Below are 28000 nucleotides of genomic sequence, written 5' to 3'. Positions count from 1 at the left end.
GGTGATTGGAGTCAAGTGGGTCTTCAAGACCAAATATCTCAGTGATGGTACTTTGGATAAGCACAAGGCTCGCCTTGTTGCTAAGGGTTTTGCCCAGCGCCCAGGGATTGACTGTCATGACACCTTTGCCCCTACAGCTCGTATGGCAACCATTAGAGCTGTTCTTGCTTTGGCTGGCCATAGGAGATGGCCTGTTTATCAGCTGGATGTGAAGTCGGCCTTCCTGAATGGTGATTTGAAGGAGGAGATCTACGTCGAGCAGCCTCCTGGCTTTGGTTCTTCAGATGGGAAAGTCTACAGGTTGAAGAAGGCCCTGTATGGTCTCAAGCAGGCCCCGCGAGCTTGGAACGAGAAGATTGATTCGTTCCTCCAGACTCAGTTGGGATATCGGCGGTCCAAGGCCGATCCGCAGCTGTATGTTCACACTTCCGAGGATGGTTGTGTGCTGTTTGTATTATATGTTGATGATTTGATTGTCACAGGTGATGATGCACAGCAGGTCCAGGAGACAAAGTCAGCTTTACATCGGACGTTCGAGATGACGGATTTGGGGCTACTCCATTTCTTTTTAGGACATGAGATTTTTCAGTCTCAGAGGGGGATCTTTCTCTCCCAACAGAGATATGTACAGGAGCTCTTGGTGTCTTTTGAGATGGAAGATTGTCGGGCCCTCTCTACTCCTATGGATCCGAACTGGAAGGCCACTTCCCACTCAGCTTCTCCTTTGGCGGATGCTTCCCGCTATCGACAGTTGATAGGGTCTTTGATTTGGCTTCTCAACACCAGGGTTGATCTATGTTTTGCTGTTGGGCTCTTGGCAGGGTTCATGAGTGAACCTAAGACGGTGCATTGGCAGGCTGCTCAGAGGATACTTCGGTATCTGAGGGGGACGTCTGATTTGGGGATTCATTACCCCGCAGGGACAGATGGGTCAGATCTTGTACTTGCAGGTTGGAGAGACTCGGATTGGGCCGGTGACGTGGACCACAGGCGGTCTACAACAGGTTACTGCTTTACTTTGGGTGCAGGTGTTATTTCTTGGAGTAGCAAGAAGCAGCCCACGGTAGCCCTTTCGTCTACTGAGGCGGAGTATCGGGCCGCGTCTTCCACCACATGCGAGGTTGTGTGGCTTCGGAGACTGTTGGAGGAGCTTGGGTGCCCCCAGACTCGTCCTACATTGCTGCGATGTGACAATGAGAGTTGCATTGCCTTGGCGAGGAATCCTGTTTTTCATGCCCGGACGAAGCACATTGAGATCCAGTACCACTTCATCCGAGAAAAGCTTTTGGATGAGACCATCACTGTGGAGTATTGCAAGACGGAGGATAATCTTGCGGATTTGTTTACGAAGGCGCTTCCTCAGGCTCTACTTCGGCAACATTCCAGATCCCTCAGGCTTCTGCCCTGTCCAGGCTCTGAGAGAGGGTGTCAGAGATCATAGCCTGGTTTCAGGCAGGCAGCAGCTGCACAGTCCAGCTGCACAGTCGGACTGTGCAGTCGGACTGCCACGTGGCAGTCCGACTGCCTGCAGCTGTTTTTTATCAGGCTGCGCCCTATTTTGGCGCCCCATTCTAGGCAGGGACGTCTGATTTGGGGATTCATTACCCCGCAGGGACAGATGGGTCAGATCTTGTACTTGCAGGTTGGAGCGACTCGGATTGGGCCGGTGACGTGGACCACAGGCGGTCTACAATAGGTTACTGCTTTACTTTGGGTGCAGGTGTTATTTCTTGGAGTAGCAAGAAGCAGCCCACGGTAGCCCTTTCGTCTACTGAGGCGGAGTATCGGGCCGCGTCTTCCACCACATGCGAGGTTGTGTGGCTTCGGAGACTGTTGGAGGAGCTTGGGTGCCCCCAGACTCGTCCTACATTGCTGCGATGTGACAATGAGAGTTGCATTGCCTTGGCGAGGAATCCTGTTTTTCATGCCCGGACGAAGCACATTGAGATCCAGTACCACTTCATCCGAGAAAAGCTTTTGGATGAGACCATCACTGTGGAGTATTGCAAGACGGAGGATAATCTTGCGGATTTGTTTACGAAGGCGCTTCCTCAGGCTCTACTTCGGCAACATTCCAGATCCCTCAGGCTTCTGCCCTGTCCAGGCTCTGAGAGAGGGTGTCAGAGATCATAGCCTGGTTTCAGGCAGGCAGCAGCTGCACAGTCCAGCTGCACAGTCGGACTGTGCAGTCGGACTGCCACGTGGCAGTCCGACTGCCTGCAGCTGTTTTTTATCAGGCTGCGCCCTATTTTGGCGCCCCATTCTAGGCAGATTTTCGCCTATTTATTGCTGACGTTTTCAGCAGTCTGGCATTTATTCTCTGTCGCAGATTACAGACCGGTGCCGTGCAGATCTCTGTCTCTGTTCGCAGATTTCAGACAGCAGACAGTGCAGACTGCAGCAGACTTCGAGGTGGACAGCAGGTCGCATCGTCGAGGTGGAGACACGCAGTCCAGCGCACTGCGCCCGTGTATATCTTTGTATTCAGCATTCTTTATACAGCAGATCTTCAGTGTACACTGTCTCTTTCTCTCCCTTCTCTCTCTGCGTTCTCTCTCTCTCAGTCCTACGCTTCCGCACCGCTGCACTCTGACACCTTGTCCTCGAAAGGACTTAGTGCGTATCAGATGCGTCTTATTGCCTTGAGCATAGTTCTCTGATAGCCAATGCAGAACGATCTATGGCCCAGAAAGGAGAGGTGGCACAAGGAGTGCCTGGTGGAAGACACATATACTCCGGGGGGGTGGGGAGCAAAGATCGAAGTCGGCAAGCATCGGTGGTGTGACCGTTCGTGCTGCAGTAGGAACACCAAGTAGAAGGGCAATGTGTAGGGGGAGAGTGTTAGCAGATCAGAGACTGGTCGTACAGTCGGCTTGCCACGTGGCAGTCCAACCTGGTACAGTACAGTCGGCTGCATTTAATGCAGCCGACCTGCAGCTATTTTGCGCCCTGATTCTGGCTATTTATAGCCGTGATTTCCAGCAGTCTCCTACACTCTTCTGCTTGCAGATTACAGGCTGGAGGTTCGCGCAGATTCCGTCTCTGTTCGCAGATTTCAGACAGGAGATCGTGCAGACTGCAGCGGATTTCGAGGTGAACAGCAGGTTGCATCGTCGAGGTGGAGACACGCAGTCCAGCGCATTGTGCCCGTGTACATATCTGCATATCTTTGTATACAACACACCTTATACAGCAGATCTTCATCTTCCATTGTCTCTTTCTCTCTCTTCTCTCTGCGTTCTCTCTCTCTCAGTCCTACGCTTCCGCACTGCTGCACTCTGACATGGTATTAGAGCAGTGTAGAAGGGCTGACTGAGTGAAGAACCAACCTGAAGAGGAGTTTCCATCGCGACACAAGGCTGCGTTTCTAGCGTTCGAGGGAGAGCAGGAAGGCTGCGTCTAAGAACAAGGTTGAAACGAGCGTGTGCGCGCGGGAAAGGAGTCCAGGTGGTGGATTTGCTGCTGTTTACTGCTGTTTGACGAGGAGGAAGTTTGAGTTTTCAGATTTCAAGTGCAGGTTTTGCTTTTTCATCGCCTCCAGCGGGTGAAGAAGTTTCGGGACGCGGAAGAGCCCTAGCAGGCTACGTTTCACAGTCAGAGGGGGTTGCTTTTGCGTTTGTAAAGGCATTATAGGTGACGATGTCTACAGAGATTGACTTGGAGTTCCAGACGATGTCAGAGTGCAGCGGTGCGGAAGCGTAGGACTGAGAGAGAGATCGGCCGGCCCTTGGTGAGACATGAGTCCAAACTCTCTTCCGATGCTCGTGCGGAGTTGCCCAAGGCACAGTCTCACTGGGACAAACTGAATGCCCGGATTCGTTCCTTTCTTTTTCTGTCTTGTACTACAGCCGTGATAGCTCACATCGAGCACTTGACGGTGGCTTGGGAGATATGGCTGGAGCTTGACCAAATGTATAACTGGATGACCCTTATGAAGCGAGTTTCTTTGGAGGTGCAGATGCAGACCTTGTCCGTGAACAAGTATTCCTCGTTGCGGGAGTACATCAATAAGCTTAGACAGCTTCAGATGCAGGTTCAGAATGCAGGGAAGCCGATTTCCTCCGAAGACATGGTGATCACACTATTGTCCCAGTTGCTGCCACGATTCGGTGCTTTCTACTCCGCTCTTATTGCTTCGGGGCGAGAGTCCACTCTTCGGTGGGAAGAGTTGGTTCCTATGGTCTTGGACCAAGAGGAACAACTGAAGGGACAGAATGCTTCCAAGTCTCGGAGGCACTGACAGGTCAAGCCTCTCAGAAGAAGGGGAAGGACCAAAATAAGAAGAAGGGGGATAACAAGTCAAAGAAGGACAAGGACAAGGACGAGGACAAAGAATCCACATGCCATATTTGTGGAAAGACCAGCCATTGGAAGAAGGATTGCCCTGACAAAGACAAGAAGGACACCAACAAGAAGGACACAAAGGATTTTGGAGCGGTAGCTGCACCCTCATCAATTGCGTTTCTTCATCTAGCTGTCATTGAGGACTCTACACCGAATGCTTCTGATGCTGCGATGACAGCTTCCCAGGCTCGAGAGTGGATTGTAGACAGTGGTGCCTCTCGGCACATGACTCCTTCATCAGATGGTGTTGCCCAGTTGCGACCCTCGCGTGGACAGATTCTCATTGGAGATAGCTCTTCCGTGTCTATTGTAGGACGGGGTGAGATGCAGCTTATTCCAGATGGACGTGGTGGTACCCATACCTCAGAGGTCTTGCATGTACCAAGTTTAGGGTATCATCTACTGTCAGTTCATAAGATTTGTTCCCTTGGACTTTTGGTGGAGTTTGATAGTGATTCGGTGCGAGTTCTTGATCGTGGGTCAAGGAAGGTTCTCTCAACTGGATATGAGGAGAACGGCATCTACAAATTGAAGTCTTCCACTGCCCTCTCTACTCTTCTTCTTACCTCTCAGACACAGTCGGAGCTATGGCATGCTCGGTTTGGCCACCTTAACTATGATTATCTTCAGAGGGTGTCACATGGACAGCTTGTTCGAGGGTTGCCGGACATAGTGGTGAGCCAGCAACCATGCGTCTCTTGCATTTGTGGGAAACAACATAGGGATGCGATTCCCAACAAAGCTTCGCGGCGGTCTACTTCACCAATGGAGTTTGTATCTACAGATCTTTGTGGCCCTATGACGAACGAGTCCTTGAGAGGGAGCTCGTACTTCATGTTGATTGTAGATGACTACAGCAGGATGACATGGGCCTATTTCTTGGCGTTGAAGTCAGAAGCTTTCTCCCACTTCAAGGATTGGCTTATCTTTGAGGAGAATCGATCAGGCCGGAGATTGAAGACCTTGCAATCCACCAGGGTGGTGAATTTGTTTCTAATGAGTTTGCTTGTTTTTGTGCAGATAAAGGTATTCACCAGGAGTTTGCTAACACCAACACTCCTCAAGAAAATGGCATTCTTGAACGGAAGAACCGAAGTGTGATCGAGATGGCGCGCACCATGATGGAGCACGGACAGACACCTCAGTTTCTGTGGGCCGAGGCTGTGGCTACTGTAGTCCATATCCTTAACCGATCCCCCACTTCAGCCGTTGATGGGACGACACCTTTTGAGGTCTACTTTGGGACTAAGTCGGAATTTTTCTTATTTTAGGGTTTTTGGGTGTGATGCCTATGTTCACATTCCCAAGGCTCATCGTGATAAATTTGAAGTAGCTTCCCGGAGACAAGTGTTTGTTGGCTACAGCTCTCAGTCCCAAGGCTATCGTTTGTATGATCCCGTCAAGTGGAATGTGTACACCAATCGAGATGTGCGGTTTGTGGAGGTTCCAGCCATAGCAGCGGGTGAGGAGCATCTCGTTCTTGGAGATCCAGGGGAGAGTTGGGCTCCTGTGACAGTTCCTTTGGAGCTCGCGCCTTTTGATTCTGATTCTGTTTCTGATACAGAGTCTACTGTTCCGCCGGTTACCCCCGAGGAGTTACCACCGGTGGATATCCCAGAGTGTTCAGTTGATGGAGAGAGACGAGGAAAGGTCCGCCGGCCTCCTCCTCGTTGGGCCCGTGACACACTCCGTGATTCAGGGATCGAGGGGGTCCCTGAGGAGTGGGGACCGCAGGATGGTCCGCAGCGGTCACGGAGGCACCAGGCACATTCTACGGAGCTTGTTTGCTCTAACTATTGTTTGATGACCCGTGTTATGCAGGATCGAGTGCCCACCTCCGTGAAGGAGGCTTTACAGTCCGCACCATGGAAGAAAGCTATGGAAGCCGAGTTGGAGGCTATTGAGAGGAATGGCACTTGGTCACTCGTGCCTCGCCCTCCAAATAAGAAGGTGATTGGCGTCAAATGGGTCTTCAAGACCAAGTACCTTAGCGATGGTTCTTTGGACAAGCACAAGGCTCGCCTTGTTGCTAAAGGTTTTGCATAGCGCCCAGGGATTGATTGTCATGACACTTTTGCCCCCACTGCTCGTATGGCGACTATTCGAGCTGTTCTTGCCTTGGCTGGCCATAGGCGATGGCCTGTCTACCAGTTGGATGTGAAGTCGGCCTTCCTCAATGGTGATTTGAAGGAGGAGATCTATGTAGAGTAGCCTCCTGGATTTGGATCTTCAGATGCTATTGGGGGTGCTGAAGAGCCGCTTGTGAACTTTTTTACTCAGAATGCGCTATAAAATCGATTGTAAATGACGACGCAAAAGAAGCATGAGATGCATGCCGGGTAAATCTTTGAGGGCTTAAGAGTGGAATGTGGTTGAAGGATTTCGGGTCATCTCGTCATAGGAGGCAACTTGAAGATGTGGACGAGACTCGCGTTCTCAAATATCTCTACGGAGATAATGTGGGCCTCTATAAACCAGCCAGACAACCCCTTTGGCATTGAGAACGTTGTCAATTGTGATGGCTGACCGGTGGCAGTGTGGGTTTGGCCTTACCATTGGCCTTGTTGAGGGTTGTCACCACCCCTTGCTAAGGGTTGTTACGACCTTGTCTCCCCTATTTGGGATTGCTTGATTGAGGGGCGGGGATCTGAGTCTTAGCTTTTGGTGTTGTGCCTCTTGCCTTTGATTGACACTCGTTGTCAAAGTGGCCAGCCTTCTAACAATGTTGACAATATTGATTTTTCTTCTATACATGTTGCCACTCAAGTTTTAGAGATGATTGAGGTTGGTTGGGGCACAACAAAATGATCAGAAGGCCCACTAAGTAATGCCATGGAGGCAAATTGTGTTACCAATTGATCCACACTCGGTGATGGCTAGGTGGCATGCCCAAGCTGTGACATACCCGAAAGTGTGGGGATGGAAGGATGAACCTCCATCATGGAGACATCACTTGACTGGATAAAAAAAAACGAGGTTTTAAAAGGTGTGTCTATGTTTGAACAACCCCCTGGTGTGATGTGAGAAGATGTGTGGTGCACTTAATAGAGGTTGAATGGAAGGTGCATTGTAACTAATGGGTGGGAGATTAAATGGATTTGTCATTTGAGTTGATGTGAGAAATGTGTTTGGTTCCTTTTGTCCATCAAATGCAAATGATGAAAAAGATGAATCAACAAAATCATATTGATCATGAGATGTGAAAACAGAAGGAAAAGATGGAGGAGCACTTACCATAGATTCTTGCAATTTTTGTTTATCTTTTCTCGAGTTCAAAAAGAAAAATCTGTTCTCTTTAGGGCTTATGAACCAACACTTGGTATGAAGAGTGCCTTCATCTTGAGCATCACCAATATCTTGCGGAAAAAAGAAAGTAAATCATGAGATTGAGTAGTAACATGCACCTGACATGGGAGTGAATGAAGGCAGAGAAGAAAATGGCTTACACTCCATGCCAATTTCCACGTAAGGGTGATCAGTCCTTTGTGGAACTCTTGTCCTTCCTACAAAATCATTAGATTGGTGCACCGAAACAGCGGACTCCATGGTAGTCTGAAGATTCTTTGGCCATGTCGGATGCAGGAACAAGGTGTGAAGCCCGCTCCATCACATGCCTTGATGTGCATAGTGCTAGGCTCGGGAGCATCATGATGATGTGGTGAATTGGTGTTCAAAGTCATCCTGCCCTCCTGTTGTTCTTGCTTCTTGCGAAGGGCTTCTAGATCAAAGGCCGAGGTTTCATGGAAGAAAACCTTACTCTAATACCATGTGAAGAAATACCCTAAGGTAGAAACACAAATGAAAGCGTTGTCGAATGTGATATGCGCAAAAGTTCGTGAAAGTCACTCGCCGCAGGGACAGGTTGCGAGATGGGAGCAAAGGACGATGAAGAGTACTCAACTCAAGGAAGGAAGAAGAAGCTAGAACAAGGCGTATGTGAAAGCAAGGTCATTGATTAAAGGTATGGTCAAGATACATGTGCAAAAGACTCTTGGTCAAGGAAAAGGAAAGGGATAGTGGAGTTACAAGATATGCTCAAAAGACATTTGAAGAGCTTGAGATGAATCTTGTGATGTCAAATTGCTCATTGATATGTTCCTACTCATCGTTGTATTCACCTACCACTTTGATACAAGTAAACTATTCTCCTTTTGGAGAAGATGGCCACTTGATGGAAACGGTCTTAGGAAGCGAATATTGCCCAACCACAAAAATATCATCGCAATCCAATATTCAGGAAAGTAGTCAATGACTACTAATGTCGTGTAATTGCAATTCCTTACAAAGTCTTTGAGTTTGCCACCTTTTGATTATCTAGCTTACTAAAGAATCTTCCACCAACATATGTGGCTTTTGAGCCTTAAGCTGTTGGTCAGTCTCTGCAAAATGGTTGCTACCTTGATCAGGCAAATCATCTCTATCAACACTTGTAATGACAATATACTCTAATCCCCATTCAGCAATCGCTTCTGCTACTTTCATTGTCTCATCAAGATTAGGTGCCGTGCGATGCCGGGCTATGTAACTTTAGCAATTGGTGTCATTGATGAAGATTCACCTTATATTATGTTATGAACAATGGCAACACTTTGGATGTTAAAAGGCTTGTGCCATCAAAGTTTTAGAGGAAGGAAAAGGATCAATTTATGTGCTCAGCTTGTGAACAAGAGAAGGCTTGTACATTGGAATTGAAGAAACCATTAAACATGGAGTGCTTGATGGCCTTTCTTCCCTATTTTTGAAGCAATCATCGTGATTGATGACACCATCTCCACATGGATCCAAGTATAGCTTCAACCAGATTACAATGGTGTAGCAAGGAGCATGTTTATTGTAAGCTAGATGTTATCATCGTGCAGGACAATACACAGTGTATCAAGAGGGTTATTTGTAGTCTGAAGATGTATCATATGACTCATGCTGCAATCCATGTGATTTTGTAGAGGGCCTATCATTGTGTTTTGGAGGATGGGTGATGATGAAGGCATCTACGTTAGAATGATAGGGGCTGACGAAGACGAGGAGAGGCTGAAGGTGTCTATGTGTATGGGGAGCTTGAGGACTCGGTAGCAGTGAGGAGTGTTTGGTGCCATGATTATGCTCTCTATGCGATTGGGGATCCGAGGTGGCAATTGCTCTTGGAAGTCTGGAGGTGGCAGTTTGACGATTGTTGATATTACTGGGGGGGGGGGGGGGAGGGATGACACACGCATTGATATGAAGTCGGCGACAGAGGAGAATAGCTTTGGAAAAAGCTTTTAAAAGCCATAAGCATTTATAAGAAAAGCTACGATCTTTTTGGACCGGGTATTGTAGATTCGTTGGAAGGTTGATATGGGTGCGGCAACTAGTCCGAGGGGGAGGAGAGACAACGCTGAGACCTTCTTGCCTACCTGCCTGCATGCTGTCGAGGAACTATGGCCATGAAGGAGGAGACGGAATAGCAACAAATGTAGACTAGGAATGATGTAGAAGCCAAGCATCGACTTTGGAAGGAGGAGACATATAATACGGAGTAGCACTTGCGATCTGTGGGTATTAATATTGAAGTGGTCATCTGAAGATTGTTGTACACTCGACGTCAGCTTATCATAGGGAGGTTGAAACCAGCCTTCCTTCTTGGAATGGGTGGTGATAACTTGATTTAAGAGTTAATTACAGCAATAAATAAATGCATATAAAATGAAATACACACTTTACCATATCATTCTTGGATAGTAGACACCCTGTTGGCCCCAAAATTGGCGCCCCTTGCAGTATTTCTTTAGCTTTCATTCAATTGGAAGGAGTACAACTCGAGATTCTTCAATCTCCTCCTGCTAAACAATTGCTTTTGCTGTCATAAATGACCAGCAAGCCTTTTAGGTCATTTGCCCCTTGATTCACCTAGGACTTCTTCTCCAATTTGACCCTTGGTTGGCCAAATGTTACCCCAAATCAATTTGGGATGGGTTGGCTCTTGAAATCCCTTGATAATCTTCAATTATCAGCTACTGATTTCAGTCCCTTGAGCCTTCAATCTCTGGCACGGATCCCAAGGTGGTTGCTAAACCCTAATTTTTGCTAAACCCAAGGTGGCCCACCAAAAATGGCTGAAATCTCCTCCAAATGGCTGAGAATTGTTGAGAATGGCTGAGCATAGGCTGAAGGAGATGAGAGAATGCTATAAAGAGGGAAAATTTTGAGATTTGTCGTGAAGAACCGATCAAAATCAGAGCTGCCCTGCTGTACCAGCCCCAAACGGATGCACCAACAACAATAGGAGCATCAGAGACTGTGATCTTTAGGAGAAAGTGCATCAGCAGCAATTTTCAGCTTCCCAAGGTCAAGAATATGCAATCTCTATCACCAAAATGGTCTCCAATGGCTGGGAATTGGCCCCAAAAGCTGGCAGCAACAGTCCAACACCTCTTTCCAACAGCTCCAAAATGAAAAAACGAGATTTCCCTCTCCCTTCAGCCCTATTTAGCCTTTCCCCCACTTGCATGGGAAAGTTTTGCCAAGTGGTAGCTTTCTTAATCCATTTTCAGCAATTTCCAGCCATTTAATTAATTTTCAGAATTAATTAATTTTGAAAATTAATTCAGCCCTTAATCCATGCCCAAAAAATTGACCTTGCCCATCCAAAATTAATTGGCTAGGCCATTTGCAACGCAAAGTGGTCCCATGCATTAATTGACCCTTGGATAAGCATCAATCCATTAATTAATGTCTAGTCCCTAGTGTCACCATTGACACTTAATGGCCAATTAATGGTCCTAGGGGCAAACTGACACCAGAATTCAACTAGAATCTAACAAGTGTAACTTGTTACAACTTTTGCCTTTGACACCCATCTTTTTCACAAGGTCCTTCGGCCTTCAACTGTGAAAAGCACCTCACTTGTGCATCTTTTATTTACACATTTGATTAATCCTTTAATCAAATGGCAATTAAACATAAGCAAAGCATCAAATTTTCACGTCCTCGTGACAAAGGCCTTGCATGACCCAAGGTGGTGGGGAGTTCATCGGACTCATCAGTAGATAGCTATCACTCTGAGAGGCCTATTTCTTGCCTTGCCTTCGCAATCCAGGGGACAATGCGGAGAGGAAAAAGCTAACTATGCATTGTGTGTACCAACGTTAATGCAAACAAGCAGAGCAAGATGACAACTTCTTCAAGCTAAAAGACTACTTGCATCATTATGATTGGAGGGAAGGAAGCTGGATGATTGCACAATCGAAATGAAGAAGGCCCAAAGGTTGTCCATTGCATCAAGAGAAAGCATCAAGACAGAGAGATTCAGCTCTATTTGGCGATTGCTTTGAAGGTCAAAGGAGGAAGAAAATCCCTTATCTTGTGAGAAGAGTGGCTTGATTAGCTTGATCAACATACTCCATATGACCTTAATTCCCTTCTCCTTCTTGATCCTTCTCCAAATATTACCTCTTCACTTTCTTTTCTTATTCCTATGCTTATCCTTGTGCCTTTGAAGAGTGAAAGCTGGGTCCTTTGGTTCGTGTTTCATGGCTTGGCATGAGCTGAATAAGTCTACACTAATGTCCTGTTGGATGACAAAGAGATGCAAGGAAGATGAGTAAACTTGATGTTTCAAGCATAAGGCTATTGAACAATCATATGCTTGATTTTATAGATGCCTTATGATGATAAGAATTCTTTCAGCGGTGACAATGTGTCTCCTCATGAAACCTATCTTATCATACTCTTGCTCCTAATTGTATTGTTTAACCACCTTCATCATCATTATGTCTTGGCCTCCTCGTATTGTTATCCATGTTGTGCCTAAAACATATCACCTTGGACCACTCCACCTAACATATCGCCATTCTGAGCATCATTGAATCAAGCCACATCATCATTATCATCGTTGTAGTCAGCAAAGGAGGCAATGATATCGATAGCATCATTACTATAAACGGCAAAATGAGCAATTGCAATAAACTCCCATCTTGCAAAGCATCCCTGCGATGAGCGACTTTCACGAACTCCTGTGCATATTTCGTGTGACAGCGTATGACAAAACATAAACCCAAAAGAATATAGTTAGGGTTAGGGTCACTCACCATGTAGGAATGAAGATTGTACCCCGTACTCTTGTATCTTGAGGACCGAGAGAGAGGTGCTGAGCGGGAGAGAGTATCGTACTCTTGATGGATTCCGAAATGCAGTGAAGGCAGCCTTCGAGAGTTGAACACTAGCAAACACAGCCAAGAGGCCGGTTCTAATGCAAACAGGTAGTAAATGAGATAGAAAACTGCAAATGCAAATACTTGAATGGTGTAGACAACGTGGTTGGCAGTAGTAAGGACCAAATTTACTAGTGTGAAGTGTGCAAAGTGTTGGGCAGCAGTTGGAAGGACCGAATGCAGGTGTAGGAGCAATCGCTAGGCAGTTTGCAGTAGTAAATGGAGAGTGTGCAGCTTCCGGATGGCACATGCAGCCTCCTGGGAGGTGGGTGACAGCTGGCAACAGCACTTGGGGATGAATACTACAAAGATGGGGCTGGAAATAGATGCCTGATGGATGTATACAGCTGGCCACAACACTTGGGGATGATTACCGTAAAGATGGGGCTGGAAATAGCTGCCGGATGGCAAATGCAGCCTCTTGGGAGGTGGGTGATATCTGGCGATAGCACTTGGGGATGATTACCACAAAGATGGGGCTGGAAATAGATGCTTGATGGATGTAGACAGCAATGGGCAGCTTCGGTTGAGATGTCCTCCACGAACAGGGTGTGGGTAGCAAAGCTAGAGGGCCTAAAATGTGCAAAACGAGATTGGGGTGGAATGGAGGGAAGCTTGCCTATTTATAGAAAGTTTCGGGACCTTGTACCATGCACTGTTTTAAAATTGTTGATATCACCACTGAATGGTGATATGCTTGTCTTGTTGTGAAGGAGATTGAGTAGCCTTCGGTACCTGTAATGTACTTGTTTGGGATAGGGACTCCCCCTTACTAGGTGAAGGTAAGTCTCCCTTTCTCTTCGTAAGTCTCCCTCATCTGAAGAGGAAGGCTCCCCTTTTGATGGCTCAATAATCCTAGAAGAAACCCAAGGGGATGGGGATGGAGTAGGAATACTTGAAGACAAAGTAGTAGAAATTGTCAAAGGAGGAAGGGAAGTAGGTGGAGAGTGAGGAGAGGAAGGACTTGTAGACGAAGAAAAGTGCGGATAGATACTTGGAAGGATGGGGAGGGACTGATAACTTTTTTTTTTGGGAGGGGGGGGGGGGGTTTAGTTAAAGACCAAGAACCACTCGTTGAAAAACCATTAGTAGGATCATCGAAGGCTGAAGCCTCATCAAAGGTCATGTCCTTGCTCACCTTGATTTTTCTTTGTTAAGACAAAGAGCGCGAGGATCGAGACACGCAATGCTTTCACACAGCACACAGAGAGAGAGAGAGAGAGAGAGAGAGAGAGAGAGAGAGAGAGAGAGAGAGAGTGTGTGTGTGTGTGTGTGTGTGTGTGCAGAGTAGAGAGAAGAGTGAGCATGACGTTCTTGGGTACAATGGCAAGTGTATCTCTTTAGGTTTTTAGATAGATATATATATATGAAAGTACAAATGTGCTAAGGGTGTGTTCACACGGGCACATGTAAAAGGCACTATGGCTCTTTATTCCCAACATTCTTTTCTTCCGGTCATAGAGTCGATAGCCCTTCATGGTCATGTTGTAGCCCATGAAGATAAGCTTCTTCAAATTGGAGTTAAATTTGCTCCCTCTCTTCTTCTTGTCCACATGGACAAAAGCATCGCACTAAAGATGTGGAATGCAAAATGGAAGGCTTCTTTTCGCCTCATGGGGAGTCGTATCCTGTAGTACAAAGGTAGGAGACCGGTTAGTGGTTGCAGATGTGAACCGTAGTAGCTACTGCCTCACCCCAAAGGGAGTGAGGTAGACCCCAATGTGTCAACATTGATCGGGCTATCTCTAGCATGGTCTAATTGGCACTCTCCTCTACACCATTTTTGGATGGTATATTCAGTTGGGAGTACTCTACCCGAATGTTGTTATCCTTGCAAAACTTAGAAAAAAGGTTAGAACAAAATTCACCGTGTCGTGGTTTGCTCGAATGCCTTAAACCTTGAAAGACATTTGCATTTCCACAAACACTTCTCAATTGCAAAAGTTGGAGTACACCTCGCTCTTGTACTCCAAAAAATAAGGCCACACATAACGGCTGAAGTCATCAACGACCAATATCGAATACTTGGCCTTCCCAGTGGAGGCCATGCACATAGGACTGCATGAGTCGATGTGGACCAAACAGTAGTGTAGAAGCCTACGAGAGGCAACTTGTGGATGGGGCTACCTATGCTGCTTGCCCCTCAATATTGGGCATGCCAAAGCACTCCTAGCTCGTGGGAAATCCTTGTGGCAAGGGTTGTGAGTGTATAAAGCTTACCCTCCCATGTACTTGTCCAAAGAACCATGCCTATGGAAGAATTCTCCATAGTCATTCCATTGTGTATAAACACAACATGGATACCTAGTCATGTAAGACCATGAGTATCCAAAAGATCAGGTCTTTTGACATCCGAAGTTTGTGGATCCTGTGCAGGCTGATATGAAAGTGCTCTATTACTTCTTATGCTTTTGGGGTTGTTGGCATATATGGACCATGAGGAATGCATTCATCTTTGATGCTTCATTGGGAGTGTAGAGTCATATCTCTCTTCCTCCAACTTCTCAACATACATCTCAGCAATTTTCAGCCATTGGTAGTAGAATTCAGCCAAATTGGATGGGCAACAGAGTTATTACTATTGTAACTCCATCATCCAATTAAATATGGTAGGAGCATTTGTAAGTACAAAAGGTATAACAAGAGATTCATACAACCCAAAAGATGTCCCATAACCTATCTTATGAACATCCTCTAGTCTAATACAAATTTGATGATACCCACTTTTTAAATCAATTTGGCTAAATATGACTGCCCTCTACAATCTATCCATAACATCATCCATCCAAGGGATCAAAATCGATTCTTTATCGTGATTTTATTCAAAGTGTGATAGCCAATGCAGATATGCCAGGATTCATCCTTTTTTTGACCCAAGCGCACCGGAGAACAAAAAGGAGACAAGTTGGGCTGAATCAACCCTTTTTCTAACAGTTCATTCACTTGACTCATTATCTTCTCTTGTTGGGTTGCACTTGCCCTATGAGATGGCTTATTAGGAGGGCTACTTCTAGGGCTAAGATCTATGCCATGATCGTTTGGCCTTTTAGGCGGTAGCTACCCAAAAAATCAATATACATTTTTAGAAATGACATCCTCAAGCCACATAGGGGATTTGTGGGCACTTTCTTTGATGACATAATTGTCTATTCAAAGAATGGGGTAGAGCATAGGCGGCATTTTAACATTGTGTTCGAAGAATTGTGTAAGCATAGGCTAGGTATAGATGACAAGAAGAGTGAGGTTTTCTTGTATGAGATTCACTTTTTGGAGCACATTATATGGGCTGATGGCATTCGTACGGATCTTGCAAAGGTTGATGCAATACACTTATGGCCATTTTTGAAGAATGTGCGTGAGATCTATAGTTTCTTGGGTCTATGTTTCTATTATAGGAAGCATATGCACAACTTTACTAAAATTGCATCAAAAATTTGCATGCTTTGTAGAAGAAGGGCATGTCTTTTAAGTGGATAGCTGAAACCAGCCTTCTTTCTCCAATAGGGTAGTAATCACTTGATTTAACAATAATTATAGCAAGCATAAAATTCACATACACTTTATTTCAATCAAGTGCATCGGGCCTACCAATTCAAAGGATTTGATGGTATCCTAGCAATGGAACCATGAAACCAACTTTTCTCCTTGGAGAGGGTGGTAATGATGTGATGCAGCAGTGTACCATCCAAAAAATGTTGGAAATTGATCACCCAAGGTTGATAATAGTTAGGTGATAGTTGGATAAGGGTATATTGATGCAGGGCAGCTTGATCAATTGCAAAATGCAAGTAGAGATAGGTGTTGGATGAAGGCAGCAAGCTATGGCAGCAAATGCAAATTGCAAGATACCTCTTGGATGAATGTGATAGATGGTAGATAACCTCGCTAGCAGTAGTAGCTAGAGAAGGAAATGACAACAATCCGGAGTGAAACACGGACTGGTTGGGTTGCCAGGGTGGTGGGATCTAGCTGAGGATCACCATAGTAGTAATTAAAGAAGGCTGATGGCTGAAATCTTTAGTGAAGAGTGATGATTTGCAAACATGGGATAGGCTGAATGGTGGACAACTTGTTTAATTTATAGATGAGTGGTTTCTCCCAAATCAGTGTTTGGCTTATGGGACAGGGAAACTCTTTAGGAACATGTTTTTTTTTAAATGAATGTTTTGGGGTTGCAATAAAGAGCTAATGAGTTTATGATGCTATTTTTAGCTCAACACCCCTTCTCAAGCCTAAAATTGGAATGAGAAAGAGACTATAAGAAAAGCTCAAGTCTATTTTTATCCTAGGGTGTTCCACCTAGCTAGGGAATCAAACAAGCATGTCAGTTGCCTTGTGCCCTATCAAGACTACAAAGGTGATGGCTATCTTCGTATGGGGGTCCAACGTGATCACCCTAGAGAGGCCAAGGCATTGGACCAAGGGTGCTCGTTGATTGCCTAGTGGCCTACCAATACTTGCAAATGCAGATGGAACCACATTAAATGAGGTATGGTTAGGTCCACTACATCACAAACCAGATAAGCTATCCCAACCACCTATGGGTGTTGGTGATGAAGGAAAAGGGTGAAAAGGTAAAGGGGTGAAGTAGTCTGGAGGTGTGGTGGGTGATAAAGGAACTATTGGTGGAGTGTGACATTAATGTGACATTAAAAGTGATATTTAATGTCACATTAATGTCACATGGAGATAGCTTAGGATCTTGTCAGAGGTGCTCTACACAATGAGATGCAAAGAGTAATGCTGCATGATGTGTAACAAGGTGCCACATGGATAGTGTTCCTTGTGGGGATAGTATTCACTTGCCATTAATTTTTAAAATTAATATTTTACAAATTAATGTAATTGGGCAGAAAATTGTTGAAAAATGCATTTAGAAGACTGCCACTTGGGCAAAACTTGCCCATGTAAGGCGGGGAAAGGCTATTAGAGTCTTGTGGAGCCTCTTCTAGCATTGTGGAGGCAATTGACAACAATTTGGGGCCCACGAGGGCAGATGATTGCGTGTGGGGCTCTTCTTGATGGTGGGTCGTAGTCAATCAGCCATTATAGTAGGGTAGCATTCAATTTCAGCCAATTTGGGTGATGAAACTCTGAAATTTCTCTATTTGCAGCTTCCTCTCTATTCTCTTAGCCTATTCACACTTTCCCTCAAGAGATCTCAGCTAAATTCAGTCTCAAGAGGGTGCAATTGAAGAAATTCTAATGCTGAACCCTAATTTACAGCAAAAATTCAGGTCTATGAGCCACCTTGGGAAGAGTACTCAAAAATTGGGGCCTAGTACTTGAAATTCAGTAGTTGAAATTGGGGGATTTCAGATAATTTCAAGCAAATTGGTTTGAAGGATTACTAGTTGCTCTGGACAGCAAGATGCATTAAAGATTGAAGGAGATCAAGTTGGATCTCAATGTACTTCAACCTTAAGCAATACAACTTCAAGAAATACCACAAGGGGCACCAATTTTGGGGCCAACTGTCCAAAGTCCAAGATTAAGTGGTAACATTTGTATTTTCAGGTTATGTGAATTTTATGCTTGCTATAGTTAGTGATTAATCAGGTTTTCTACCACCCTTTCCCCAAAAGGAAGCTTGGTTGCATGGTCCCATTGTTGGGATACATTCAACTCCCTTGATTTGGTGGGTCCATTCAAGCTGGCCCTATAATGTGCCACTAGCTCACTATAATGTCCACCAAGGATAAGCTAATAGGGCCACATGTCACCATGATATGTACAATGCTAACAAGTATGTGTTAAGGAAAGATAGTGGCCAATTTGTTGAGCATGTTGCCATGCCATGATGATGTTACTCTAGTGAAAGCCACTTTTTCCACTTGTTTGAAGGCACTCTATAAGTTTGATCTGTGTTTTGGTCCAAAGATGCAAAAGTGCCAATAAGGTCTTTATTTTGTGTGCTTAACGATGGGTTTGTGGGATTTCCATGATAAGACATTTGTGCTGTGGCTACGTGACCATCCTTCTGATAGGAATTAAACTTTTTGAAATTTTTTGTGGGAGATAACACACACCTGAAAGCCCACAAAAAGAAAAAAGGGGGGCCTTGGTGGGGGGGTTGCTTGTGTGTCTCCCCTCCCCAAATATTAGCTGAGAGAGCTGGTTAGACTCCTAGAATGGAGTAGTTAGAATTTTAACAGCCCGCATGTTTATATAAATCTTCATGTGTAATAATTGCTAAGCCTAAAAATATGTGGAGGAGCCCCGATCCACAAGTTACTGTGTTTTTCTGAAGGATTCAAGATTTCTCAAGTTGTGAGATACAAAAGTTTGTGAAACAAGTGCATGAAAGATTCACAGGGTGAAATGTGATGCCCATGGCATATGAGTGGCAGTAAATGCTTAGATTTTAAACAGAAGCTGATTAAGTTAACAAAGATGATGTTTACATCTTTGAGATTTGACTTAGAAACTAGCAAGGAAAGCTAGGTAGTAACGATGGCCTAGGCCGGCTTGCCATAGACAACTGGCCCAAATAAAGAAACCATAAAACTGGGCTCATGTGAGATTTCCTTGTTTATCTCTACATGTGAGCTTGATAAAGTGTGCATAGAGGATAGAGCTACGAGAGTTGATCCATGTACCCTCCTTGGACCTCAAGCTATTAAATGTGCTTTTGGAAAGGGGTGACCCTGGACAAAGATGTGGAGTTATGTGCTGACTGACACCCTTGATCTCAAGGATCCATTCCCAGACCACAACAGGATAAGACCATGATATCCTACTATTGAAGGACAACGTGATATTACTTCACCACATTGGATATCATGGTGTAGTGTCGCATTATCCTGCCACCCATGTTGTATACTGTGGACGACAGTTTGGGATGATATGAGAGCTTTGTCATCTATGAAATGTTTTCTTTCTTTTTGGTCTCATTATCCAGGACAATTTATTATTTATTGCACAGACGTGTATCATTTCCAAGTATGTGCGAGTGAGTGAGTGATAAACCTCGGCAAAGCTTCTTGCAATAGCTTTTCTTTGTGGCTGTTAAAGCATATGCTAATTTAATGCTCTTGCATACAGGTTGCAACTTGCCATCTTCCACATTTTCTGATTGATTGGCTTTGAGTCCAAGGTAAACAAACAGTGCATGTAGCGGCCCAGCTGGTATTTGATCTAACTATATGAGCAGCATTTAATTAGCTTGATATTCCACATTCATTCATCTTATTCTTCATGCTCATGCAACATTAATCCTTAGGAGATGCACACAACTGTATGGGTTTTTCTTGTCATAGAGGTTCCTATTTTATTATTCTTGTTCTTCATGCTTATGTGTTATCTTTGCCATTGGAAGATGCACCCAGCACCGTGAATCTTTATTGTTGAAACTTGTTTGCAGGATTCTTGGTGGTAGCACAACTATGGAAATAAATGGAAATACGGATTACTTTGCGATACATCCTCCTAGGCTAGAGGATGCAGGACTGGAAGAGCCTGCACTACCTGTTGAAGGCATCCAGGTATTGTTTTCTAAGTTCTGTATAACTTGGTACTACTTGAAGTCCTGATCTATGCACTTCACAGCCTCATGTTTGACGTGTTTACAGGAGGCATTTCGACGGGCAGCAGAAATTGTTATGTCTAAAGGAAGTGATTTACTTCCAACTGCCAAAGGATGTACTGAAGTTCCAGGTTCCAGTGGTGATGATGTGGGCGATGCTATTGTGGACCCATCTACTGTAGAAGAGGACCATAAATCTTGTGTTGGCCCAAACGTGGACACAGAAACAGTGGCTCCATCCAGAGACTTAGTAAGTCCCATGGGTTCAATGGCTGAAGATGCCATCATTGAAGGGAAGAATGTGGGTTTACAAGGAGAGGAAGACACATGTTTGGTTGGTGAAAAGAACTCTGAGAACTCGTACGTAGCAGATTACACATCCAGGGATTAGAGCTGTATGTGCTCCAAATGTTAGTTTCACTGCATTACGGTTATATCAAAAGCAAAATGTAGTAATAATCTGAACATTGTCTAGCTTTTTCATGTCTTTTATGAGAACTCTTAGAATGAGCCAAATGAGTAATGTGTCAGATAAATGCATATTGCAAGTACAGTGCTGGAGTTTGTCTTTTATCTGCATGATCCACGTTTGAGTTTCTTGTCTCTATGCTTGCTTAGAGGTAGAATTCTTAGCTTGCTGCTAGTATGCATGTCATCCATAATCTACCGTGTAGAGGACAAGTCACAACCTTTGATTTCTTTTTTTTAATATAACTAATGCCCCACTGAGTTTTTTAATCAATGCATCAGGAATATGATACACATAATTTGAACCCAAGTGTGCCCTCGTGGGATTGTTATTGTTGCATGGCATCCACCACCTTGTCTGAACCTTCTTAGCTCTTTCCAGCTTGCTTTACTTTGAAATACACAATAATAGGGAAGACCTGAAAATGTACAAGCTAAAGATTAGTTTAACCCACAAATTCTCACCTTGAATATTACATTCTTAAGAGAGGGAAAGGGTTTTCAGATATTTGCCTGGAATGATGGGTCCTCTTTAAGGAGGATGACTGTTGGCCAGATTTAGACTATACAAACAACTTTGAAAGGGGGATAAAACCTCACAATGCCAGTGGAAATTGACCCAGATTGCTAATGTGGATAAAGACAATTTCACACAATCACATCCTTTGGAAACTGGATGTGATGATGCATGATCTTGTGTATAGTTGAGTTTCTTTTTATTAGGGCTTTTGTTCATATAGGATTTTTTGCCCTTAAAAGCTGTTTATGAACATTCTAGAAATAAAGAAACTTGAAAATCTAATAGTTCCTCTTTTAAAAATTTCTATGAATAATAAGTATGAAAATTGTAAGCTTAAGATGATGAGATCCAATAATCCTTGGCTTTGCTTCGTATATACTAGCTTGGATTATGGTTTAGTGTTGTGACATGGTATATCAATGCAACATGTCTAGGATTAGGATTTTGCAATAAACCTAAGTAATGCTATGTTCCTCTCTCAAATTTTAGTTGTCTTGAATTGAAGGCATCCATTAAGACTTAGTTGTCTTTTACTATCTCATTCATCCATTTTGTATTGCTAGGTGCATAGTTTTAAGGAGTGATTAGGTATCTAGGTTTTCCTTCTTGTGTGAAAAATATTTTGCTCAATGGAAGAATTTCAATGGTCTCTTTAAGTGGATCCTTGATGATTGGGCCTTCCAAAACTTCGTTGCTAGGGAAGTTTATACAAAATGCATCATGAATTTGCCCATGGTCTCATCTTCAAGTGGATCCTTAGTGATTGGGCCTTCGAATTTTGTTGGGCAAGCCCATACAAAAAGCATCATGATTGTGTTAATAACTACTATAGCTTTGCAAAGGTACACTCGCCTTTCCTTTCTTTTGTTTTAAATTAGATCTTTTTAACTTAAGAAGCCTTTGCCATTTAGCATCATTAGCTAGCCTTTTATGTTTACATGCATCTTTATTTGTTTATTTTGAGATCTCTAAATTGCTTGTTCAACCTAAGAGGGAACTTTCCAAACCCTTCATAAACAAGACAATTGCAAAAATATATTCTTTTATTTGCATAATGGGAAACAAACAAGCCATCTCATAGACTACTTCAAAAGGTGTATTTTGTGCAGAAAAAAACACAACTTTTTGCAAGTGAACTTAACAATTGGAATGTGATTCTTCTAGGGTGGGTTTTTACTCCTCACTTTTTTAAGAATTCCAAGACCTAACACTTTCATGTTCACTTTGTCCATCGATCTAAAGAGGAGAAATCTAACTTATTTTCCATAATCTTAAGAACCGTTGTCCAAAGTAGAGTAGTAGTGCTAGACCACTATCACCCACTATGGTATTGGTAAAATAATAAACTTTGAGTATCTAAGTTAATTAGATTCGTGTTAGCATATCACAAGCACATGTATCTTTCTTTACAAGACTAACACCATCATCAAAATACAAGGTAATGTCTTGATGAAAAACTTATATCCTAATAGAGAGGCATCTTACTTTCATGAATGTCTTTTGTATGTTAGAAACATTATGGACTATGGATACTTGTGTAAACCTTTAGTATAGCGCCCTACAATTGGTGAGAATGTGATAGGGCAAGTGAGATGCATAGGTTGTTTGCTTTGTTGCTCTTTGTTCATGACCTCATGTCGATATTTGATTCTACATAGGATCACAACACCATGTGAATATGTAATAGATTATTTCATCATATAGAGGGGGCTCTCAATGATCCTTGAAAAAACCACATCATGGTCTTTCACATATCTAGGTAGGTCATGAGAGAGCCATTTTTTGCACATAGAGGCAAGACTCATAAGGATAGCTAGGTATCACTTTTCTAGTAGAAGGGCCCCTTTCTTCATGAGGCAAGCATCATAGGATTGGCTCATTCAAGGCTATGCAATAGTTGCACAAAGGAAGTGTGAGTGTGCCATCCAAACCATTTAAGGGTGCTACACAAAAGGATCGCCTTTTGAAGTATACATTTCCACTATGATGTATGCATAATCTATATGTGCTTCTTACATCTATATATATGGTTGCTTGTGGGACCAAAAATCCAATGATCTCCAAGTTGATTCACAAAATAAATCCTCATTACTACACAACATCCAATCAAAGCTTGTAGCAATCTTGTGCTAGTAGAGACTAATTTCTAGCTTGTACCTATATTCATATTTAATGTATTAAATCCATGATCCAAGACAAGCTACTATATGGATCCCACAAGTAATTGCAAAGGATTATTAAACATCCACCAGCTATCACAATATGATGTAATGATTCATCAGTTCTTAGCAAAGGCACTCTTGGTTAAAAATAAAGAGTTTTTCCTTGAAAGAAAGAACTTCATGCTTTGTGTAGAGAGCATCCAATCAATGCTTGCAACAATGCCATGCTAGCATAGGCTTAAGTTCTAGCTTGTATCTACATTAATGTATTGGATCCATGAGCCAAGACAAGCTAACATGTGGAGCCTTAAAGCAATTGCAAAGGATTGCTAGACACCCACCCCACCAACTATCACAAAATGGTGTAATGTTTCATTGGTTTTTAGCAAAGGTACTTTTGGTTAAAATTTTAGAGTTTGAAAGTAGGGCTTCATGCTTTGCAACTCAAGTTGATGACTCTATAAAGTCACTAGAGGCTTTGCCTAGGTCTTTTAGGTGTAGTATGATAATTCTAAGATGTTTATGGGTTCCAAACTATCTTTGTCACCATTGCCTTGCTGTTTTAACGTGGAGGTCACTTTCTAATGGGTTATTAGAGTTTAGTATCAATTCTCAAACATCTATGTCAGCTGCAATGGTCTCCTGTGCATGAGGGTCACATTAGAGGGTTCTAAAACAAAGTTAATATGGGGCATGAAGGTAAAAATATTAGGTTTCCACCTTGAGGTTTACTTTTTTCATGGGTTTTGGTCTCTTGCAATTAGTAACCAACTCAATTAGGTCAAATCAAGGCAAGGCTAGTGATTTAGATGCATCTGGGACACTTCTAATGTGGTTTATGACTTGGTCGGAGAAAGTGGGGCTTTCAAATGAGTGCCTCGAGGTAAACGCAACAATGGATTTGAACTATTCAATGCATGCACTAATCCTTTTGGAAGGGCCAAAGAAGATCACAAGGGATGCCTCAAAGTAAAAATAATAGATTTTACATTTGGGATGAGTTCTTTAAGTGTTTTGATGCTCAAGAAATTAGGCTATGTAATGCTTGTCATTGATACCATGCTACACATATGTTGGTGACACTTGGCATGAAAGATGCTTTGTATGAATGAGCTTCAATAGCTTCCTTGAGGTGAAAAATTGCAGGTTTTAGTCTTGAGATTGTTTATTTAAGTTTTTGATGTTGTGAAAGCTCAATAATACTGTTTGTGCAAGTCTCATAATGCTATATTAGTTGCTAGTCATCCCCATAATGTTCAAAGGTTCTAGAGTGTCCTACTCATCATGAAACGATATCCTCAAGGTAGAAATCCATTATTATGTCCTTGAAGATGATGTTTTTGATGGTAAATGTCCAAGATCAATCAATGTAATGTAGTTCTTGAGGATGCAACATTGTACAAGACACATGCACATGCTCTTTCCTCAATGCAATTGATGCTTTCCAAGTATGTAATATGGCTAATTCTCTTTTGTGTCTACTCAAATCCAATTGAATTATGGTTTGAACTGATTCAAGATTATAACTTTAAAGTTTTTAGGTGATGTCCAAGCCTATTGACTTGTAAGATGCACTTATGTGGTCAAGTGTGCGTAGTTTGAACCAAGTATCCATTGTGACTTTGTGAGAAGTAGCCTCAAGGTAACAAAATAGTTTTACCTCAAGATATGAACAAGTTGGTGTTTTCCAAGTCTTTAGACTATGCAACTCAAGCATCTCATGTACAGGAAAATAAGGAAAATCTCATGCTTCTAGTTACTACACATTGTCAAATTTTATTGGATTCTTTCTCTCTTTTAAATCCACCAAATTTCTCATGTAATCCTTATCTAATCCATTAACCCACCTTTACTTCCCAACTAGCTATAGCAAGTTTCAAATAGTTATGCTCATTCTGAAGATGAATGTTCTCCTCAACCCCTCGCCACATTCACAATTTTCATATTTCTCCAAATTTATAAGGATGTACAATGCACTAATAAGTGTAGGAATATTGATCATATCCTAATAAATAAACAAAAAATTAACTCATCCTAGCTTGACATAGGGGACAAGATCAAGTTCTTATTCCTCTAAGTGGTTTTGTGCACCCATTTATTGATCTATCTCCCATTTACATAGCTCTAATTCGTGATCTCTTTTCTTCTCCTTATCTACTTCATTCCTATCCTAAGAATGCAAGAAAATGTGAACTGAAAAAAAAAAGTTAAAACACAAGAGGCTCACCATAGCTTCCACCATTGTCATTATAGTCGTATCCATAGAGAGAAGGTCTCAATGCTCACTTCATCCCTTGAGGCACTCTCCAATAGCTCCACTCTAGCCATCCACACTCAATCCAACCTTCAATCTCCCACATACAATAAGAGAAGAGAAGAACACGAGGAAACCCATTAGATCAAAGAGGATGAGTCTCTCCAAGCACTCACTCATCCCTTACATTTATACAAACCTAACCACTCATGCTCTCAAGGAGAGAAGGGAAGAGGATACATAGAATGGGCTCCATAGGATTTTGCACACAAGAATGAAACTTTACATTTATATAGAGGGTTTATTGGACATTGAGCTTTGACCATATTTCTCTCTTATATTGGCAATTGAAATGCTTGCAGGCCTTCAAAACTTGTGAGATTTTTCAAATGAGTACACCAATCACAAGGCTTGTAGACTTACTTGTAGATTTTTATATTAAACATAGAGAACTTCAATTTACCTATGGGACCTTTGATTTTCTTGTATATTTGAGCCCACCCTTGAATTTTGAGCTATAGAATTTGAGTTTTTTACAACAATGGAGCTTAAAATAATGTGAAAACTTATTATTTATTTTTTTGGGCTCCTAGTTTGGCCTTCCTTTGCTATTTTAGTACTTAGGCCTTCAATCACTATTTTTTAGCAAACAATTTTAGTAGCTATTATCTTTTACATTTTTAGTAGCTATTATCTTTGGTAGCTAACAATTTTTGTCTTTGCTCTTCTTTCTCGCACCTTGTTGTGTTTTTTCTCCTTATTGTATTAAGGCCATATTTGGACAACATTATTTTATATGTTAAACTGATGGAATAATCTTGTCTGCATAAACAACACCCTTGTCCTTGTCAACATAAAACACAAACAAGAAGAGGTAAATGTTTATTTTGGTCTTGCAATTTTGCCAATCTCAAAGTCTAAAGATCTTGCATTCACCAATACATGTATCAATGCTCCCTTAGTAGAAATAATCAATCAATACTTATCATTCTCAAATGAAAACCCATAGCTTGTGCAAATTAATTTTAAAGTTCATCACATAATCCCATCTATCTCTCAATAGTATTATCTTTTATTACTTTATTAAGAGTGTCAATATATTAATGTTAATAAGTTATGAAACTCATATATTAACACTATTATTATTATTATTATAGATATTACATATTAGTACTTAACTTTTTTTACTCTTTGTAAATTATATATAATATACGTTATATTCATGTATTAGTTACTATTTGTCATATGATTAATAAATCAATACTAAATGTATAATAAAAATGCACACATGCTAATGTATTATTTAATTAATTTTATTGATAATAAGATGATGACGATGAGAGAGAGAGAGAGAGAGAGAGAGAGAGAGAGAGAGAGAGAGAGAGAGAGAGAGAGAGAGAGAGAGAGAGAGAGAGAGAGAGAGAGAGAGAGAGAGAGAGAGAGAGAGAGAGAGAGAGAGAGAGAGAGAGAGAGAGAGAGAGAGAGAGAGAGAGAGAGAGAGTGTGTGTGTGTGTGTGTGTGTGTGACCCTCACAACATGTTGATTTGCAATTGTACTTTTATCTCTTTCATTGTTAAGAATGTGTGAGGGTATTTAGGGTTTAGTAGACCAACTAATGCTTATTGGAAACTTAGTCCAAGAGCATGGTTGTGCCATGCTAAAATATATTCAATGGAGCTATATATGAATGATTTCCTTCAATTGGGTTGGCAACACCATTGTCTTGGGAAAAATCCTTGCAATATTTGATAAATATAATATGATGAATGCTCTGCTACATCCACCCTGCTATTTGAGTATCACTCCATGGATCCTCTACAAATATAGAGCACATTGATGAAGGATATAATGTACCTTTGTGGAACTTTTAAATTTTGCAAGGCCTTTATTATAATCCCACTAGCCTTGTTTTAGAAGGCCTTTGTTACGATCCTATTAGTCACACTATTATACTATCTCTGAGATATATAAGGACTATAATGAATTACAAATGGGTTTCCTATTAAAAACACCCTCAAAACATGTAAATTACCAAAAGTTTTATTAAATGGTGTGTGGTCCTAGAGAGTTTCTATGTCCCATAAGCAAAACCCTAGTTTGGGAGGATCCTTCTACATCTATAAATTGATAGTCTACCCACTATTCAACCTATCCTTGTCTTATAGGTTTCAACCATCAGCCCTCTTCCACTAGCTGTCCAGCCTTGAACGATTGCTGCTACATGGTATACAATTGTTGTCCAACCTCTCATTGTTGCTTGTGATCAGTTGCCATAATCTTTAGGCGGTTACATTGTTGCGTTTACCAATTCTAGACCTAGAGACTATCGTGTTTTGATTTCCAACATACTACCTTTCCATTTGTAGCATAATATTGATTTTTTTTTTGCATCTATGGTAGGTGATTATTGCATTTTTAGCACTTTCCTCCTTTAGCCTATGCTTTGACTAGTGGTTACTACAGTCGGATCCATCTTTGATGGATGACACACATTGCCACCTCCCCATTCCTGAACCAACCTTAGTTCCTTTTGGTAGT

At 42.5% G+C, this 28000-nt stretch overlaps 1 protein-coding gene across 1 annotated transcript in view; it reads left to right on the top strand.

Moving 5' to 3' along the window:
* The window catches only part of LOC148011503 (uncharacterized), a 48321-nt gene extending 27773 nt beyond the window's left edge, over positions 1–20548 (top strand). Inside the window, exons 2-4 of the mRNA XM_087670450.1 lie at positions 19578–19629; positions 19897–20017; positions 20105–20548. Coding sequence (XP_087526576.1) covers positions 19919–20017; positions 20105–20449 — 444 coding nt within the window. The 5' untranslated portion in view covers positions 19578–19629; positions 19897–19918 and the 3' untranslated portion in view covers positions 20450–20548. The remainder of the gene's footprint in view (positions 1–19577; positions 19630–19896; positions 20018–20104) is intronic.
* Positions 20549–28000: the final 7452 nt, after the last annotated feature.

Source organism: Lygodium microphyllum, chromosome 28, assembly GCF_053477565.2.
Source record: "Lygodium microphyllum isolate KBCC chromosome 28, Lygodium_microphyllum_v1.1.10, whole genome shotgun sequence".
NCBI lineage: Eukaryota > Viridiplantae > Streptophyta > Polypodiopsida > Schizaeales > Lygodiaceae > Lygodium > Lygodium microphyllum.
The sequence above is the reverse complement of the archived record's forward strand: the minus strand, read 5'-3'. Positions and strand labels throughout refer to the sequence as shown.